Here is an 18,505-nt window from a genome sequence, read left to right as displayed (position 1 = left end):
GACTGAAAATACAATCAAAACTAATCTTTACGCTTTTCATTTTGTGATAAAAGTTCAAGAAGAGCGCAGCTTGAATTCAGCTTGAATTGCAAAACAAGGCAGGCTTTTCCTTTGTGTGGCAGCAGGTCATGAACCATATAGTACTTTTCTGAACCATCTTTGGTGAGGGAAGCAAAACCGACCATGACGATCGGTAATGCGGGTTGTTGGTCAACGCGGCCAAACAACTTCACAGACCATTCGGCTGCAAATCCTGTAATTGCAACTAATCCACGTTTCAAAAAACAAGAACGGACTAATGTAGTTTACTGATTGCATGAAGACACAACTAAGCCGACAGATATCAGGAGACGTAAATTATATTTGTCTCAGCAACCTTTCTTAGGGCGAGATTAAGGAAGAGCGTCATAAAAAGGCTGATTCCATCCACAGATGCAAAACGTTGTTTGCCAAGACGTCTTCAACATCTGTGTATTTCAAATATTTAGCAATGTGTTGATTCGCATAATTCAGCCTTAAAAGTTCCAAAGTCACATAGTAAAGATGAACATGTAACAAAATTTGAAATAACATCGACATAGTATGCTATCAATAACCTACTTCTAAGGCAGGTAAACACTCGGTTGACGTAGGATTATCCTCATGGGATTTTTCTATAACACGTTATATATATTAACCAACCAATGACTACACTAACCGTCGATGAGTTTATCGATTAGATGTCTAAACAATCATGTGACGTAACATAATACATTGAATACATATACATCTACTTTGATTTAGACAATGTCAAACACTGCAACTAACTTAGGTCCGACTAAGGAAGGATGGTTTGTCTCGCTGAATATTACAATTTTCATTAATAAGTCTGTCTCGCGACGGATGACAGAGTATTCTGTTTGCAGATCAAATGGATATTAAGTGTCTGATTCTACCCAATTTAAAAATATGTTTAGTCAACTTTCCCTATTTGCTTTGAAACAAGTATTTTCACTGCACTGTCTAAACCCATTCTATCGCTGTGTTTTATCAAGGTCTGACAGCTGAAACTGTTCAGGGACGGTATCGATGGACTGATGGCAATCCTATGAGCTATGCGGACTGGTATGTATCTGCTACTGCGTCCTTTTGTTAGATTTATTTCCCACGAGACTTATTTTCTAACATCTCGGTATTGACTTTTAGCAAGGATTCTCATATTAAACGAAACGCAGCCAATTGAAATACAATGATTTTAAACGAGTGCAGAAATGCTGACTTTGCAATATTAATTTTTCACATTCAGGAGAATAATATAGAAATAACGGACGACGCGCTGACCATTAAAGTTTATTTATGGGCCAGGGCGAGAGGAAAGCCAAAAATGAACCCGAGCCCGTTAATTTGGCTTTTCTCTCGCCCGTGCCCATAAATAAACGTTTATTGTCAGCGCGGAGTCTGTTATTTCAATTATATTATTAACGAACCCATAAAAACCGTCAAAATGTACGAAAATTTCAGGTGCCAATGACAACGGATCCCTAGAAACTGTCAGTGAGTAGTGCGCGCTGCAAAAATTTTGCAAATCCGGAGATATTTTTGAAAAAAAGCGTCTAAACGTGGCGAACAAATGCTCCATTATATTTTACAATTTTCATTTTAGTAGTAAAGTTTCTGTGTTTACGATATTATTCACATTCACGGGCATGAAAATGAACTATTACTGTGTCTTTGTGGGCAGTCACGTGGTCCAGCTCGACCAATTAAAACGCAATGGACAGGGTATGGTAATACAATTCGTATTTTATGCGAGTGCCTTAAGAACTCTACAGCGTTTTGAGAAGTCAAACTCAGAATAATTGCAACAACCGAGCTCGGTCACTGAACTTCCTTTTTAAAGTTGGTGATATGACCGAGCGGTTTCGACTGTGATGTCTTCGCTTAGTGACTAGCTGCCGTACGTTGTCGGTTCGAATCCGATCGAAAATTTAGTGAATTTCTAATCATGGTTGATAGCTCTGCTGGTTGTCCCCGAGGCTGTACTTCGCCCAGTTGTATTCATTGTTTTGATAAAGATTGTGTGCGATGTGTGATGGCAAGTATGTGAGTGCACAGACAAGTAGAGAAACAGACTAGCAACGGGTATTGTTCAAGGCGTGAAGTGGTATAGTAACCCATCCATGTTCGCCTCGCCTCATGTAGTTACTAGTTCTCGGCTCTCTTTTCCGAAGAGTGCCGACCATGCATCCTTCGGTAATTTTCGGATTTTCGCCGATTGTTAAGCGAAAGTATGTTCGGCAAAGCTTGTGTTGTTGTAGTGTCGTGCTAAGCGGAATTGGCGTGCTGGCGAAAACAGGAGTGTTTTGAGCTTCAGGAAAGTGAGTTTTACAATTTAAAAAATTCCTCTCATATTTTTATGAATATATAATGAGTGTGTTTGAACCAAATTTGAAAGTCTTTTATCGAAACTGTCTGGTTTTACTCAATGGTTTACGGTCAGTCATACCGTCTTTTACACGTTCGTCAAGGAAGGACATGTTTATGAAACTGCTGGCGTGTTCTGTTTTGATTGGTGTGAAGCAGTGTTTCTGCCCATAGAGCTCACAAAGTAACTATGCTTGCTACGCGACTGGCAGCACGATGCCATCTCGTCGTATTTTTCGCATAATCTCGTGCAATTATCAACCACAAACAAAGTCTCCAAAACGTTTAACACCTTTGAAGCTCATATTCATATGTAAATGCCATAGTCTACCGAGACGACCATGGATTAAAAGGCATGCCGCGTTGCTAGTTTGTTTTTCTATTTGTCTGTGGTGAGAGCGAGTGCTTCATGATTTCTACAGCGTGTGAAGGAGTCACTGTCAGAAATTTTTAACAATTTAGCTAGGTTACTGAACCATTCTTTATTTAAGCATTTGAATTTGGTTGATAGGTTTGATGGATAAATTCCAGCCTTCCAAGTCAAGTTTTCCGATTAAATGGCGTATTTATGTTTCCTTCTAGGGAGAGAGCGCGTACTGACTCGGAACAGAATCAGCCAGATGGTGCCAGGTTTGAACAGTGTACAAAGATCGAATTGTCTGATTTTTATCTCACCGACCACTGGCATGATATTTCATGTGTATCAAACACAATGAACCAATATATATGCAAGCGAGAGGCCGCTGTATTTGATGGCATTACAGAAGAAGTCGACCAATCCTCTAGTATACCCATGTTCGGTAAGTCTGGTGAGGACTGTGCATCGTTATTTCACCTACTCAAAACTAGACTGTTGGCAGTGTCCCATGCTGAGAATATTTTGGTGAATAGATTCAGCCGCGATGCCATTCAAACGCATTCTACACCTCATATGGAGATGCAACAGTGATGTCCCATCAGGAAACATGTTATGCAGTATTCCATGCTTCTGTGTTTTGAACATCTGCTAGACTTAAGAATTACGAAAAGAGCAATACGAAAAACGCAGGAACTTGACTTTTTGAAGCATGTAATGGATACCTTTTTCCCAAAGGAAGTTTTTTATCATTCTTGTAGGCTGTGAAGACGACTCATGGGGACGTTACGAAAATATCTGCTTCAAGCCTCAAGCCATCTTATCAAAACTAGCCTTGTGTGAAGATGCAGAGTTTGGCTTCAAGAGTATCTCATTACAAGAACTTACAACAGTGAAATATTACCTGCGCTATATTTGGTCCCATCACGCATCAGGATATGTTCTGGTCGGGAAAGCAGCTATTTTAAGTATCGACATCGAAAATATGATCGTTTATGATTGTGGGAACAATGTAGGAGAAAGTCCGACAGCCTGCTTCTCTGACGAATATGCAGAGAACATAACAGGATCCCAGAATACTTCTACCACATGTCTTGTTATCAGCTTGTTCGATTGGTCCGTAGGGCTGATAAACTGTGAACATAATCACATCACCAATGTCATGTGCGTAAAACAAGCTTCAGGTAATAATTTACAAACCAATGATTATCTAACCATCTCAACGTAGTGCAATAGACGAACAAGGACATAAAAATCCTTTTACAGGGAGATCTTTAAACAATCTGCATTCTAAGTTGGCAATCGATCAGAAATGGACATTTGGGGACTATATGATTAGCACATGTTTATCTCTCAAATATGTGCAATAGGTGAATAAGGGTACATTGAAGTGAACTTCAAAGAGTAACTTTCCTACTTTTAAAATTGTGGTAGCAAATATCTGTTCTTACCAACTTACAATAAAATACAGTTAAATTAATGAAATTTCTTGAAATAACTCCTTATTGAGAACACCCAGTGTAAAATCTCAAATATTGATTTAGGTAAAAAAAAACTAAAAAGGAGAGCACATGTCAACAAACTTTAATTGACCTTGAACTCAGATGATAACGTATTCGAACTGAATTAGGACGGGGTATGTGTTCAAACCCAAACAATATAGGAAACGTAGAGACGACCTAATACCGTTGTGTGAGTCACGTGATTGTCCTTCGTAGTTTACTTTCAAAACCCTGTAAAGTTTGACGTTCACTGAAGAAGTACCGTGCATATTTTGCTTTCAATTTTCTCGATTTAACATGTTGACTCAAAGACTAAAAACTGCAAAACACTCACTAAGCTCCATCTTTTAGGTAATCAGCCTGAGATTTGTAGTGGTAGCAATTACCAATGCGGGAACAACAACTGTATACATGATATATATAGATGTGATGGAGTAGACGACTGTGGAGATGGCTCTGATGAGATAGCTTGTGGCAAGTTAATCTTATCGCTTGTAGCTTTTTAAAAATGACATACTATTGTAGGCGACAATATTGGATCAAAAAAGAGTAATTTTATTCAATGTGTAGATTTTGAAAATCATAAGCATCGTTTTACGTTTAATTCACAAGACATACATGAAAAAGCTGTTCAGAATACCTTTGATTGTGATATTTGTCAACTCAGCTACATTAATTACTGTGCTATATTCGAGTTACGGTGATCGTTTGTTCCTAAAGATGGCGTATTATATTTAAGTTTATACTGTTTGGCTTACAGTAAGTTATGATTAATTGCAGATATGAGAGGATCATGCACAAGTGATAGTTTCCAATGCAGTAATGGACAGTGCATTCCAATTTCTTTTTATTGCGATTTCATCGATCAGTGTGGCGACAATAGTGATGAGGAGAAATGTGGTCTGTATAGAATTTTCTATTTTATGCCTTTTGTAATAACCATTTCAGCGCACGCAATAAGTTCAATGCGTTCTTACGCATAATTGCCACTGTCAACCTGTGAAATTATAATCAATCAATTTCATATCATGCTTAACTTTCCTGTTTCTTCTCAGTGTCTTCTCTGGATAGGGGAGATCAATATAAGTATGAGAGATCGTAGATAGTGGGATAACATCCTGTTGTCTTTGTTTCAAGATTATAATTGTATATCTGTATGTCTTGTTTACGATGCTATGTCATCTACTGATGTAAAGTCGAAGCTGACACAGACAAAACAGATTTACAGTACGAAGAGATAGATGTTAACATCTGTTGTATTCGAGATCCTTTGACTTTGATCCTTTGACTTGCAATAAAAGTCCCTGGATTCTCCAGGGTCTAATAATTTCAATTCACCCATCACAACCAACTCTTCATCAATTTATAGTGTACCTAAACTGTACAGAAGACCAGTATATGTGTGATAATGGGCAGTGTGTACATATATCGAAAAAATGCGACCTGATTGTAGATTGCATCGATGGCTCTGATGAAGTACTGTGCGGTAAATATCATGTTTTAGAAATTGACGATTTTGCTTGCTAGTTAGAGCGTTTCAGAAAGTAGTAATCGCTTATTTAGACATAATATCGAATTGACAATAACTTGATATAGCTCTGCATTGTGTACCGCCACAGGTTAAATATTTTAACAAGAATGAGTGCTTTACATATTGGCATTGGCATTGGCCATGATACATCAAAGACTTGATCCTTGTCCTTACGAGACTAAATGGATTTTAATAATTAAGAACTGTTCTCATAATATTTGTTACACAACGATTGTGGATGGTAGGTGTCTTGAAGTGGAAATCAGGCCTAAGTAGATCTTCTCCTTTAATGACCCCTGTTGAGAGACTTTGGTCTTGTAAATGATACTTCTTGCTTAACAGGTACTTTTCAAAGGGCACGTAGACTTATTCTGACAATTAAAAACAGCTGGGCGATCTGTATGCTTGTTTCCGGCGATTACTTTCTCATTACGCGATTTAATCATACAGCTTACATTGTAAGTGCAACCGTTGCTTACGTTAATTGTGTTTCTATTGAAGAACATGTGTAGTATGGATCGAGTTTGGCAGTGGTAAACAAGTAGTCGGAGGAATATCTTGCTGATGTTTGTTCACACGCTTTAACTGAAGGGTTTGAACTCAATATGTCGCTTTTTCTGTTGCTGGTCGTCCTCGTTATGCGATCGGTCTTCAAACTCACACGTGACCGTGTGGGTCCCTGTGCGTGTGCAGTGCGGTCGTTAGAAATGTACTGTTATAAGGTTAATTGTAATTTAAATGACATTCTGTCGACAATTTCAGATGTATGTACAGGATTCCTATGTTATTATCTTGACTGCATTCCTAATCAAGCAAAATGTGATGGACAGAAGGACTGTGCTGGTAGCGAAAACGAAGATGAGGTCAATTGCTTCAATCACAATAGCACAAATGACGTTGAATCCCTGCCATACGGACCTTGTGGACCAAATGGTTTCAAATGCAACAATGGGCATTGTATCAACAGAAGATGGATATGTGTTTATGATTTTGATAAGTTTGGTTACCAGCGAGGATGTCGGGACGTCACTCATCTCAGGCATTGTGGTAAGTCACATTTTCAGTCGAACTCCCCCCTTTCAGTATGTTCTCTATATAAATTGACTTACTCAAAAACATTCAATCGAATGTTGTCGAATGATTTCATGCCAACGGAACTTTGCAGTATCTGATATATTGAAATTGTTGTTTTCATTTTTAGCTCACGTGTGTAAACACGTGGGCTAATGTCATAGCGATGGATGTCTGTCTGTCTGTCCGTGTGTGTGTGTGTGTTAGTGTGTGTCTGTCTGTCTGTCTGTCTGTCTGTTTACACGATAACTCAACAACGCCTGAACTGATTCAAGTCGGATTTGGTACACAGGTACCATATGCTACTGGCAAGAACTGATTAGATTTTGGTTAGTGTTGCTTGCATATTAATGAAGTTATGTAATATCGTTTTTTTACGTCTACTGGTTTCCCTATGGAGACGGTAGTGACAGTGTAGACATATATCAAGAAATAATGCACAAAATTTCATGAAACTTTTCACAGATGACAATCTCAGAACTTTATGATAATATTGCGAGTGTCATGTCAATTATCTTCTCACTTGCATATTTAATGAACTTTTGTTATTTGTGAGATAACTCTGAAATTCCTGCACCAAACTTGATGATACTTGCAACAAATATTGATCTGATATATATCTAATTATACTTAGAAGCATTGGGCAGTGTCAAGTTAATAAATAGGTCATTTGCATATTTTATGAAGTTTTATAATTAGTCATATAACTCCGAAATAACTGCATCAAATGTGATGAAAACTGCTGCATATACTGATCCGACAGATATCTAACTGTGTTGTAAAGCATTTAGTAGTGTAAAGTTAATTAAGGGTTCATTTGCATATTTAATAAACTTTGTAATTAGGTATATAGCTCTGAAATTACGGCACCAAATTTTGTGAAACGTGCTACAGATATTGATTTGATAAATATTTAATTGTGCTATGAATCATTGAACAGTGTCAAGTTAATTTAGGGTTTATTTGCATATTTAATGAATTTTCTAATTAGTGACATTACTCTAAAATTACAGCACTGAATTAAATAAAACGTGCTACAAATGTTGATCTGATGGGTATCTAATTGTCCCATGAAGCATTGAGCAGTGTCAAGTTAATTAACAGCTCATTTGCATATTAAATAAAGTTTTGTAATTAGTGATTAAACTCTGAGAGTACTGTGCGATGTTGAAAAACCTGCTACATATAGTGATAACATATATCTTATTGTTCTGTGAAGCGCACTACTATTAATGAACTGTTCTAAAACACGTGAGTATATTAAGTTCATATCTGTTTTCAGTTAGGATACATTTGCTCGCATTCAAGGATACTTAACAATGTATAAATATGGTTATAAAAGGTTGAAAATATTAACTCATATTTTGCAGAGCTCTTCAGCTGTCCACCTACCATGTTTAAGTGTCCTGACGGTTACTGCATTCCATTGCATCGACGGTGCGATGGTATTTTAGACTGCCCCTATGGCATGGATGAACTCAATTGTGGTAAGCGTATCTTACAACGTCTTTTATTCCATGAACAAAATCGTTTCATGTTTCCGATTACTGCAGTAACATTGCATGACGGATAACACTTAAAAGCCAGTGTACTGATATTTGTGCAATGCTGAAATGAGACGATATCAATGCAATGTTTTAGGGTACTTTTTATCATCTAACAGACTTTGAGAAACAGAAGCAGTGAATGAATGTAATGTTGCCAGAGCTTTGACACAGGAGGTTGTGACTGGTCATGTGAGTCATTTCATCCCAATAGATGGATGAAATTATTTTCTTTCATATGTTCTTAAACACGATAGGAACTAGGTAATGATCATTAGATGACATTATCTTTAAGGAGAGTATAATGAAAATACTGTCATGCCTTGATTCATGTTTCTAACAATTGCACAACATGGCAAGAGTTGAATTCAATTTTGAAGATTGTAAGCAAAATAATATCAAAAGAAATTTCTCTAAAAATCATCCATACGCATTCATACAAAAATTAGCTCCGATCATGTTATTTATGCATGAGTTAATCATCCGTTTGTTTATTAATAATATATACTATATATTGAAATGCTTAGAGAATAAATCAAAGAGTAACACGAGGCCATCGACCAGTTTTTACAATCCTAAAATTGAAGTGTATCAGATCCCCCATCATAAAAGAATGGTACATTAATTCTCTCAGACTTGCAAAAAATATGATAAAAATGTTACAATGGATTGCTTTAGGATAAGTAAACATGTGTTTCAATTATCCAACAAGGAAAGAACTACGTAAACAATTTGAGTCGTTACTATGACCAATTCATCGAAATAACGTTATACAGTGATGGCATTAAACAATACAAATATTAATGGTTCAACATGGAAATTATTTTTTTCTCTATTTAATAAAAAGCAAACAAAAATAGTGACATCGTAAAGACGTCAAAATGGCATTGATTCAGTTTGGTATACAAAAACATTGTCTTATATTTTAACGGTTATACGGCACTATATACGAAGTAGCCGCACTTCATTCACACAGTCAGTCAGTCAGTCAATCAGTTAGTCATTCATTCATTCATTTGGTTTTGAATGAGAAGTGATAATTATGCCCTGCCAACCGAACCGAGCTTCATGTTCTCGATCAGTAAAGCTATGTTCATAATCACATATATTAACTTCAATGGTGCAATTGCTGAGGAATATTGGAAGCTGTTACATAGCAATTAACATCTAAGATGCTTGTAGGCCATATTAAACTGTATTTGAATTACATCATGACCTATACAGCAAAGCATGTCCCTCTGTTTTGTACACACAGACACCTATAACTGTTCTGGAAGTTATCGATGCCACCAAATGAAAAACTGCATACTCCTGTCTGAAAGATGTGATGGAATTGAACACTGTTGGTACGGAGATGATGAGCTCTTGTGCGGTAAGAAATGCCAATCTTTGACATAAAGTTTGTCTACAATTGGTGGTTTTTTGTGGTCTTGATGAGTAAAGTTTAGTGTAGGCCTAAAGTTGATACTGTACAAGGTTGTGTTTTACATCTATGGCAACTCTATATCATCCCCAATGAATTTACTTTGTTTTAAATATTTCAAAGGAATCAAGAGAAATAGATGGTGTTACCAATTACAGAAATCAGCTGAGACTTAATATTAAAATGATAACATTTACGTTTTCTGTAATCAATTCAGGTGATACCTGCCCCGACAACTGTGTGTGCCACGGCTCTGCTATAGACTGTACCAACCAGAACATGAGTGTCTTGCCATACTCTGCCAGTAATAAAGCGAAGAAATTGTAAGTACCGTCGGCAGACTAATGAATCAACTGATTTTCAGACTTCAAGATAGCAACACCATGTGTGAATTGCCCATATGCATATAACGATTTTAGGCATCAAAGATGGGCATAAAACCTGATCATGATCACTTGAATAAGCAATGAAATTATTTTTGTCCTTTGTATATGACGACAATATGCATTTAGAGTTTACAAAACATTGACGGCATCACATCGTTAATCTTCGCCTCAATTGACATTTCTTCTATGTACAGAATTCTTTCCGGCAATACCTTACAGCTTGATAATGAAGACTTCGAAGAGTTTCAGTTACTTGCTGAACTGTAAGTACAAACAATAAAATAAATAAACAGCTTACCAATATGTAACTTGCAAATGTATTCACACGTCCTTCCAATCGTCATTTATAAAATATCTAGCTACCTTCACAAGTCCAAATATAGTCTGCACTGCATATGATAAGCAAAGCGAGTCTTGATAGGGTTGCCAATGAGGCATATGAAAAATATCGATGTCTTTAGAGACAATAAATTTGTTTAGAATACCTCTAGATTGACGGTTCCCTCAAAACAGGCAGTTTGACATATCCTAGCATTACATACAGTTCTTTCACGCTATATCTCCATGCAACTGAAACTCACGTGACTTGTGGTTCTCTGAGAAGATTGTGTGCATGCTAAATTCCTCTTGGAAGTCACGAAGAAGTCTAAATAAGAGTTAGTGGACGTTTGTCTCGAAGATTATACTGAAAGGGATTAAGTCATGTGATGTTACACTTCCTGTTGTTGTTTTAAACGTATACGTAGTAACGTCTGAACTCTGAATTCTATTGCTACCTTGTAGTGACCATCGTAAGGAATGTGCTTAATTGTGTGAGGAAGATACATGAACGGGCGCACTCACAAATATAATGTATATATATATATATATATATATATATATATATATATATATATATATATATATATATATATATATATATATATATTACCTTCATCTGTATATGCGTATTTTGAAACACATATTCAAGAACGCAATCAAATAATACATAATTTGTTGTATTTCTTCATTTCAGAGTCTTGTCGCGTAATTCAATTACTCGCATTCGACCCAGGCAGTTTCTCTTTCTTGCAAATTTATACTTGTTGTAAGTATCCAACCACTTGTATTCTGTGGTGGTTTCTCTGGAATACGTGAATTAATATTGTATGCAAACGATTACGTCTTTCTTGTACGTTTGTACACTATCAGTATTATTACTTTCAACATTGCAATAGACTTTGTCAAAATGTGACGACAAAATGCTAGAAACGCATTAAATCTTCTCTCGCTCCTGACATCTGTGCTGCTTTCTCTTCCAGGAATCTTGAAGAAAACGATATTCAAGTTTTATCCGAAAACACTTTCTATGGATTGCACAATCTTCTGGAACTGTCAGTAATATTTTCTGTGTTTTTACTTCTTAAATGGTTCAGTAACTTATAGATTACTGCGATTTGTGTGCCAATCATTATGCGAAGAACACGTTACACAATAGTTTATGAAAACAGTTATCGAAAACCATGCCAGAAAAATACATGCTCTAAAGCGTTGGTAAAAACCAAGGACCCTTGTGGATTTTTTGATAATAAAAATCTTGAAACGTACGTCGCTTGCTAAGAGAAATGCATTCATGACCTTTATGTTGGTTTAGCAGCCCCACAATCGTACAGTGGAAAGAGGAGGGGCCGTCGTAAAAGTTCTGCTCCGAAAGAAGGTTTGTTCAACCACTGCCCTGAAAGTGTAGCTCATCGTCATAATACTCACCCTGATGCCTATGACAATGTTTACAGAAATTAAGTTTGAAATCATAGCCTGGCTGTCACTGAAGCTTTGGCGATTGGCGGCGGCTGTTTTTGAGGACATAATTACCACATCACAATAACAGCGATACAAACAAATGACATTTTCCCTGTTAAGAAGGTAGTATTGTAACAGCTACATTTCCCGTCACCCTTTGCTAACTAACAGAGTCATTGCAAGCTCATTATGATTTTTTAACATCAGCCAGTGTTTTCAATTGTTATAAGCATTCATACATTGTTTTTCTTTCTAAGACTACTATCAGGAAACGGCATCGTGTTCGTGGAGATTGGTGCCTTTCAAGACCTTCGAAATGTCAAATTCTTGTAAGAGTTAAAATACCTTGTAATACAGACAGACAGACAGACAGACAGACAGACAGGCAGACAGACAGACACACAGACGGACACACAGACAGGCAGGCAGGCAGGCAGACAGACACACAGACGTACAGACAGACAGGCAGACGATATTAGATTCATAGGTCCATATTTTTACATAATTTATAGTTGTTTACTTTGATAAATATGCATTGATCGATTTGTTGCTGCGGTCGTAACCTTTATTAACATTTGGGACTATCTGCCCATATTCTTTTACGCGAAATGGAGAGCACACATCTGTAATCGGTGTTAAGAAAGAATGATGAACGTTTTTTTGTAATCATTAACGGCCAGTTGAATTGTAAATTTGTAAATGGAAATAATCACACACGAGACTCAAAAGTTTACAGCTGTGAAATCCATGCGCCAAATCAATTCAATCACTGTCGATTCTAAAATATGTCGTTTTGGTCTATACAACGCAAGGCATTGCCACGCGCATATTCGCAATCACATTGTGTTTGCAAGAAGAAATGGACCAGCATATTTGCCAAATATACAATGCAACATGAATAAGAAGGGTCATTTTAAAAAGTCAGCAGAGAGATCAACGTCTAATTATTACAAGGGCTGATTCTTTTTCCCATTTAACACAGGAATCTCACAAGCAACGACTTTAACGTCGAAAGTTCGTCCGTATTTGAACCACTTGAAGGGTTACATGAAATGTGAGTACTTTATTATTGTCCACGCAAACATTCAGGTAAACGAGAAACGAGAATGTAGACGGGCGCAAGCCCTGTCTTTTTTATTGACGGCAAATATAGGGACATATCGTTATGTACGCTTTTGTCTAACAATTTCGGCTTCATCCATTCATTTCGTTTAAAAAGAATGACAAGTGTGGACGTCCAGTGTTTTACTTCATTTGTCTTACCATCGTTTCAGACATACGGATGCTTACCGATATTGCTGTATGGTCAGAAAACACCAGGACGTAGATGTGTGCACACCACTTGCTGATCCATTCTCCTCTTGCGAAGATCTCATGGCCAATCAAGTTTTAAGATGGTCTATTTGGGTCCTCGGAATATCAGCTTTTCTGGGCAATATCTTTGTTATCGTTTGGCGAATTAAGGAGAATGACTTGAACAAAGTGCCGTCTTTTCTTATTTGGAACTTGGCCCTCGCTGACTTCTTAATGGGGATATACATGTTGATAATAGCATCAGTTGACATGTATTACCGTGGTGTCTACGTCACTTATGACACATCCTGGAAGAATAGTTTACTCTGTAAATTTGCTGGTTTTCTAGCTGCATTATCGAGTGAAGTGTCCGTGTACACGCTGACCATAATCACGCTTGATAGGTTCCTAATCATTGCTTTTCCTCTGAAGTTCATTCGCATCAAGCTCAAGACAGCCGTATCTATGTCGGGTGGATTGTTGTAGCGGTGTTAAGTTTTCTGCCACTTGTTGGCATTCCCTACTTTGGTGATAATTACTATGGTCGTTCTCCCGTATGTCTGTCTCTACATCTGACCAATGAACGCACACCCGGATGGGAATTTTCAGTGACAGTTTTCCTGGTCGCCAATTTTCTTTCCTTTGTTTTGATTTTCGCATGCTATATTGCGATGTACATTTCCGTAAGATTTTCAACGAGAGCCGCTGGTGTTAATTCAACTCGGAATACAAAGAATGCAACAAAAATTGCCAAACGCATGACACTGATAGTACTGACTGACTTCTGTTGCTGGGTTCCGATCACTGTAATGGGTATACTGGCGTTGACTGACACAGTCACAATTCCAGGATCTGTATACGCTTGGACTGCAGTCTTCATCTTGCCTGTCAACTCTGCAATGAACCCCATCCTCTACACCATATCTGTCATCAAGGTGAAGAAGACGCCCCCGAGACAATCTGAACTGAGTACGAAGTCAGAAACTATGAAGATCTCAAATCGGCTGGAAACTGGTAAATCGAAAGCTATATTACAGTAATAATATTTGTGTCAATGTTTACAGAACGCATCCCTTTACCTTATAGATGGACAGCGCTGATGTGGTATTGACTACGTCGCCTTTTGACTAATTCTACAAAAAATTACATATACATAAAAGGAAGCTTCAGAGAGAGAGAACACTCGTAGTATTTCCTGAAGTTGAAAAGAATTCTCATCACCCTGGTACATTGGGTCATACTAAACTTGTGTCTTCATGTGTACAACGTAATTTTGACATGTTAAAGCCCCAATAGCTGCGAATTTTATGCATTATTTTCATGATTTTATTTTTAAAACAAAGTCGGTTCGTGTAAAGATTGAAGGACATGTGTGTCACTGCACTCTTTTTTGGATCATGCCTACGCGTTACGTGTTAAATAAAATCATAAAATGGCACCCCCACAGGAAAGTACAAAAATACAGTATATCCTGCATATACACATCGTAATAATAAGAGACAAATGCATGGTACCATTTATTGAATGCCCGACACAAGATGGCCTACATTTTTTGTTGTAATCTTAAGTTTATTTTCTCTGTCACATGATTAGTTTTTGAAAACGGGAGGACATATAAAATTATGTTTAAACGTTTGAATTTACATGCCATTTTCGACACTTATGTTGTACACTTTCAGTCTTCAATGACTTTAATTCAAAGAAAGCTTTTGGAAAGCAGGGTATTTGAGATCGGTTCAATACACATTCGTTAATGATGAACATTAAGAAACCTCAGTTACACTTGAGAGGCTCTGTTTCAATTTCGCACTTATCAGCACAACACTTTGCTATTAGTTTGACCGCTAACATGCCGACGGGAACGTCCTGGACAGGATGCCAGAGAAAAACAATATGAAATTAGAAACCGGTCATATTATAATGGATATTTGCCGGCGATATTAAACAATGAAAGGAAAAACGAGAGGTTGGCGATACTTCATTGAGGAAATTTATGCGATACCAACAATCTGAAAATAGAAAGGTTACTAATTTATAGTATCTTTTATATACACACATTCTTGCACATTTTTGACGAGTTTCAGAAGCATAAGCATATAATTACGCACGATTTTTTTTTTTCAGTATCCGCGCTTCAAAAAGCGATGCAGATGACCCCTCTCGTCCCAAACGATCTCTTGACATCATCCCTCGAACGTGTCGAGCAGTTGAAAAGGAACATCAAAGTTCAACATGGTAAACTAACGGTGAAAGAGGTACATGTCATCGCTGTCGGCATAGCGAAGTCCCTAGACTTTCTTCACGAATACAAAATAGTACATGGTCGTGTATCCGAGAATTCGATCGTCTTGAGAATCGATGCGCAGGTTAGTTCCATCAGTCAAGCGCATGCTTTAAGCATGAACACGTTGTTTGTCAAATCATTCTAGTTTATTATTTAGGAACTTACATCGTGTTTTGGTGTTCTCCAAGTAGCAGAATTCTATGTTTCAAACGTGCGAAATAAAGATCATCTACGTCAGCCAAATTCCCCCTATCTAAATTTAATTCTAAAATGATAATCCATGAGTAAAAGTCAAGAATTCAAATCCAAAAACAAGTTGAAATAATCAACATAAAATTTACCCCGAAATGTGATTAAATTTGGCAGACGGAAGGCACTCTACCGGACGACAATGTATGACAGCGTTTACTCACGTCCTTCAAATTTAAATAATCTCGTTTTTGTATCATTTATCCATTTATCTAGGGAAATATTTGCCGTGCCTTCCTGTCTGACATGAGCCGATCGCAATTCATTGTAAAGGACACAAAGATACCGTATGCACAGGATATGAAGAATTTTGGGAGCCTTATTTCTCAGCTGATGGAGCGTGTGTTAGAGTGACTACATTGCTGAGGGCTGAGAGTGGGAGAACTGACAGCAGAAATGTTGAATTAAGAGCAAACTTGTGAGTTAAGACGACGTCACTGTTCTTTAACCATGGATTCCAAAAACAAAAGAAATGCTGGGGACACGTTTTTGAATAAACCAAATGTTGTTGTTAAACAAGACGTGGGCTAATCTGTATACATTTAATTAATCTTGAGCCATAAGGTAATCTATGGAAGTGCAAATACATGCTTCATCTGATGTTTGTAAAGCAACGAAAAAACATTCGTTGTCACAGCGCCCTTTTTAACATTTTGAGCTTTTTTACTGAACAAATGTCTGTTTGATAAAACAAATAACTTTAGTGTTGAACTTCGAGCTTTGTCTGTACAGCTGGATATCAATTATTGGCAGTTCTAATAATTTGGGTCGTAGATGTGTATACATTAGTCAGATAGTTTAAATCTGTAGAGTCAAATGGTTAAGGATATATAATGTTAATTGTACATCATTTACATGCTTATCAGCGTATAACTCTGTTGATGCTTTTCTGTAAGGTGTTATCGATGTGCATTATTCAGTATGTCAAATTTGAACGAGTTATCTGCGTGTGCGAGCTAGGGTGTCAACCAACAACTCATATGTTAATACAGACGATAATTTAGTGTAATATATGGATGTCAACTAATTTAGTATAATATACGGATGTCAACTAATAAACTAAATTGTATGTAATTTAATTGTTGCAGCAGTGTTAAACATCACTTTTGACACTGACAGTAAGCCAGAGGTTTTGAAAATTGCTTGTTACTAGTCACATTCAAACTGAACGTGTTTAATAAAACATTTATTGTGTAGAAGAATATTGAATATCACTTTAAAGTTTAATCCTGCCAATCCTAGATTTACAAATTTGGATGAACTAAATTCATAGATCGGCAATTGTCGAATGTCCGATTCACTGTCTTAGAAAAGAACGGCACGAAGGATATAGGACAGTGTTTCTTTACCGGATTTTCATTAAACACTTTTGAGATGTGACTGTTGCTATTTTTGCCTTTCTTTTGGCTGTACAGCTAGACATCAATATTTGAAAATGGTAACAATTTGGGTCGTATACATTAGTCAGATTGTTAAATTTTGTAGATTCGAACGGTTTAGAATATGTGTTCTTATTAATTGAATATCATCTAAATCCTTTAAGCGTATGACTTTGTTGATGCTTTTCTGTAAGGTGTTTTCGATGTGTATTATTCGGTATATCATATTTAAACGAGTTATCTATTTATGCGAGGGTGTCAACCCACAACTCACATGTTAATACAGGCAATAATTTCGATTTTTATGTATGGATATCAATAGGCTAAATTGTATATTATATGTAATTTAATGTATACCATATTGCAGCAGTGTTAAACATTGATTTTGACATTGAAAGTAAGCCAGAGGCTTTGAAATTTGCTTGTTGCAAGTCACATTCAAACTGAACGTGTTTAATAAAGCATTTATTATATAGACGAATATTTAAAAATCACTTTAAAGTTTAATCCTGCCAATCCTAGATTAACAGATTTTGATAAACTAAATCGATAGATCGGCGATTGTCGAATGTCCGATTGTGTCTTCGCAAAGAACGGCACGTAGGATATAGGACAGTATTTCTTTACCGGATTTTCATTAAACACTTTTGAGATGTGACTGTTGCTATTTTCGCTTTTCTTTGTCTTGTTTTTTTAAGTATCTGATCGTATTACAACACTATGCATGGATTATATAGAAGTGTAATAAAGTTACCAGTGTGAAAAGGGAAGTCTCTTTTCATCATACGTTGACATGTGATCATGTGATTTGTGTTTGATGAATGTGTAATGACAATGAGTAGATCAGTATACACAATCTTTTAGTTCTAGTGACTCCTTTCGGTGTAATAGTCATTCAATGCTGTGTAAAACATGTTCACGGAGATTTCCTTGTAAGTGACCGCCACTCTGTTGGAAACTTTTACAATTTCCCTTGACTTGCTCTCTCCAATAATGACTGCCAGCAAACACCACCCATACTTAGTCAGAAATGACCGGTCTCTAATTTAGTAAGATTTACGAAAAGTTCTTAATGCTTCCACGAAACCAATGATATTGACAGGGCAGAGGGAGAGGAAAGTGAAGCTAGCGAGCTCGTTTCTGCCACGCTCGTTTCGCTATTGCCCAGACTTTATCGCCAGCTTGTCGCACATCAAACTCGTCATCTTGGTGATAACTAAAGACAGTCTTTGATTTATCTAACATGTGATTGAAATACAAATTTTAAGCATTAGCTTTATGCATTTTCATCGTCAACATTATTTAA

General features: G+C 36.9%; 2 protein-coding genes and 1 long non-coding RNA gene across 3 annotated transcripts; all 3 read left to right on the top strand.

Annotated features, from left to right (window-relative positions):
* The first annotated feature begins 748 nt into the window (after positions 1-748).
* On the top strand, positions 749-3,936 carry LOC139143093 (uncharacterized). The gene is made up of 3 exons (XR_011554524.1): positions 749-1,104; positions 2,986-3,203; positions 3,520-3,936. It is a non-coding gene; the product is annotated as an uncharacterized lncRNA (long non-coding RNA).
* A 945-nt stretch (positions 3,937-4,881) lies between these two features.
* Positions 4,882-13,773, top strand: LOC139144454 (G-protein coupled receptor GRL101-like). Its single transcript, XM_070715154.1, has 12 exons — positions 4,882-5,160; positions 5,630-5,746; positions 6,554-6,838; positions 8,233-8,349; positions 9,662-9,778; positions 10,047-10,152; positions 10,410-10,478; positions 11,231-11,302; positions 11,517-11,588; positions 12,252-12,323; positions 12,977-13,048; positions 13,269-13,773. The coding sequence occupies exons 1-12, from the start codon at positions 5,043-5,045 to the stop codon at positions 13,771-13,773; spliced, it is 1,722 nt and encodes a 573-aa protein (XP_070571255.1). The 5' UTR covers positions 4,882-5,042.
* On the top strand, positions 13,760-17,967 carry LOC139144000 (uncharacterized). Its single transcript, XM_070714638.1, has 3 exons — positions 13,760-14,301; positions 15,412-15,653; positions 16,037-17,967. Exons 1-3 carry the CDS (start codon positions 13,959-13,961, stop codon positions 16,172-16,174), a joined length of 723 nt encoding a protein of 240 aa, XP_070570739.1. The 5' UTR covers positions 13,760-13,958; the 3' UTR covers positions 16,175-17,967.
* Positions 17,968-18,505: the final 538 nt, after the last annotated feature.

The sequence above is a fragment of the Ptychodera flava genome, chromosome 11 (genome assembly GCF_041260155.1).
Source record: "Ptychodera flava strain L36383 chromosome 11, AS_Pfla_20210202, whole genome shotgun sequence".
NCBI lineage: Eukaryota > Metazoa > Hemichordata > Enteropneusta > Ptychoderidae > Ptychodera > Ptychodera flava.
The sequence above is the reverse complement of the archived record's forward strand: the minus strand, read 5'-3'. Positions and strand labels throughout refer to the sequence as shown.

Excerpts from the sequence above, each read along its gene's own strand:
- LOC139144454 (XM_070715154.1), top strand. The coding sequence starts at position 5,043 with ATGAGAGGATCATGCACAAGTGATAGTTTCCAATGCAGTAATGGACAG. Across the intron at positions 8,350-9,661 it reads CATGGATGAACTCAATTGTG|ACACCTATAACTGTTCTGGA; the intron begins GTAAGCGTATCT and ends TTGTACACACAG. Across the intron at positions 11,589-12,251 it reads TTGCACAATCTTCTGGAACT|ACTACTATCAGGAAACGGCA; the intron begins GTCAGTAATATT and ends TTTCTTTCTAAG.
- LOC139144000 (XM_070714638.1), top strand. The coding sequence starts at position 13,959 with ATGTACATTTCCGTAAGATTTTCAACGAGAGCCGCTGGTGTTAATTCA. Across the intron at positions 14,302-15,411 it reads CTCAAATCGGCTGGAAACTG|TATCCGCGCTTCAAAAAGCG; the intron begins GTAAATCGAAAG and ends TTTTTTTTTCAG. Across the intron at positions 15,654-16,036 it reads TCTTGAGAATCGATGCGCAG|GGAAATATTTGCCGTGCCTT; the intron begins GTTAGTTCCATC and ends CCATTTATCTAG.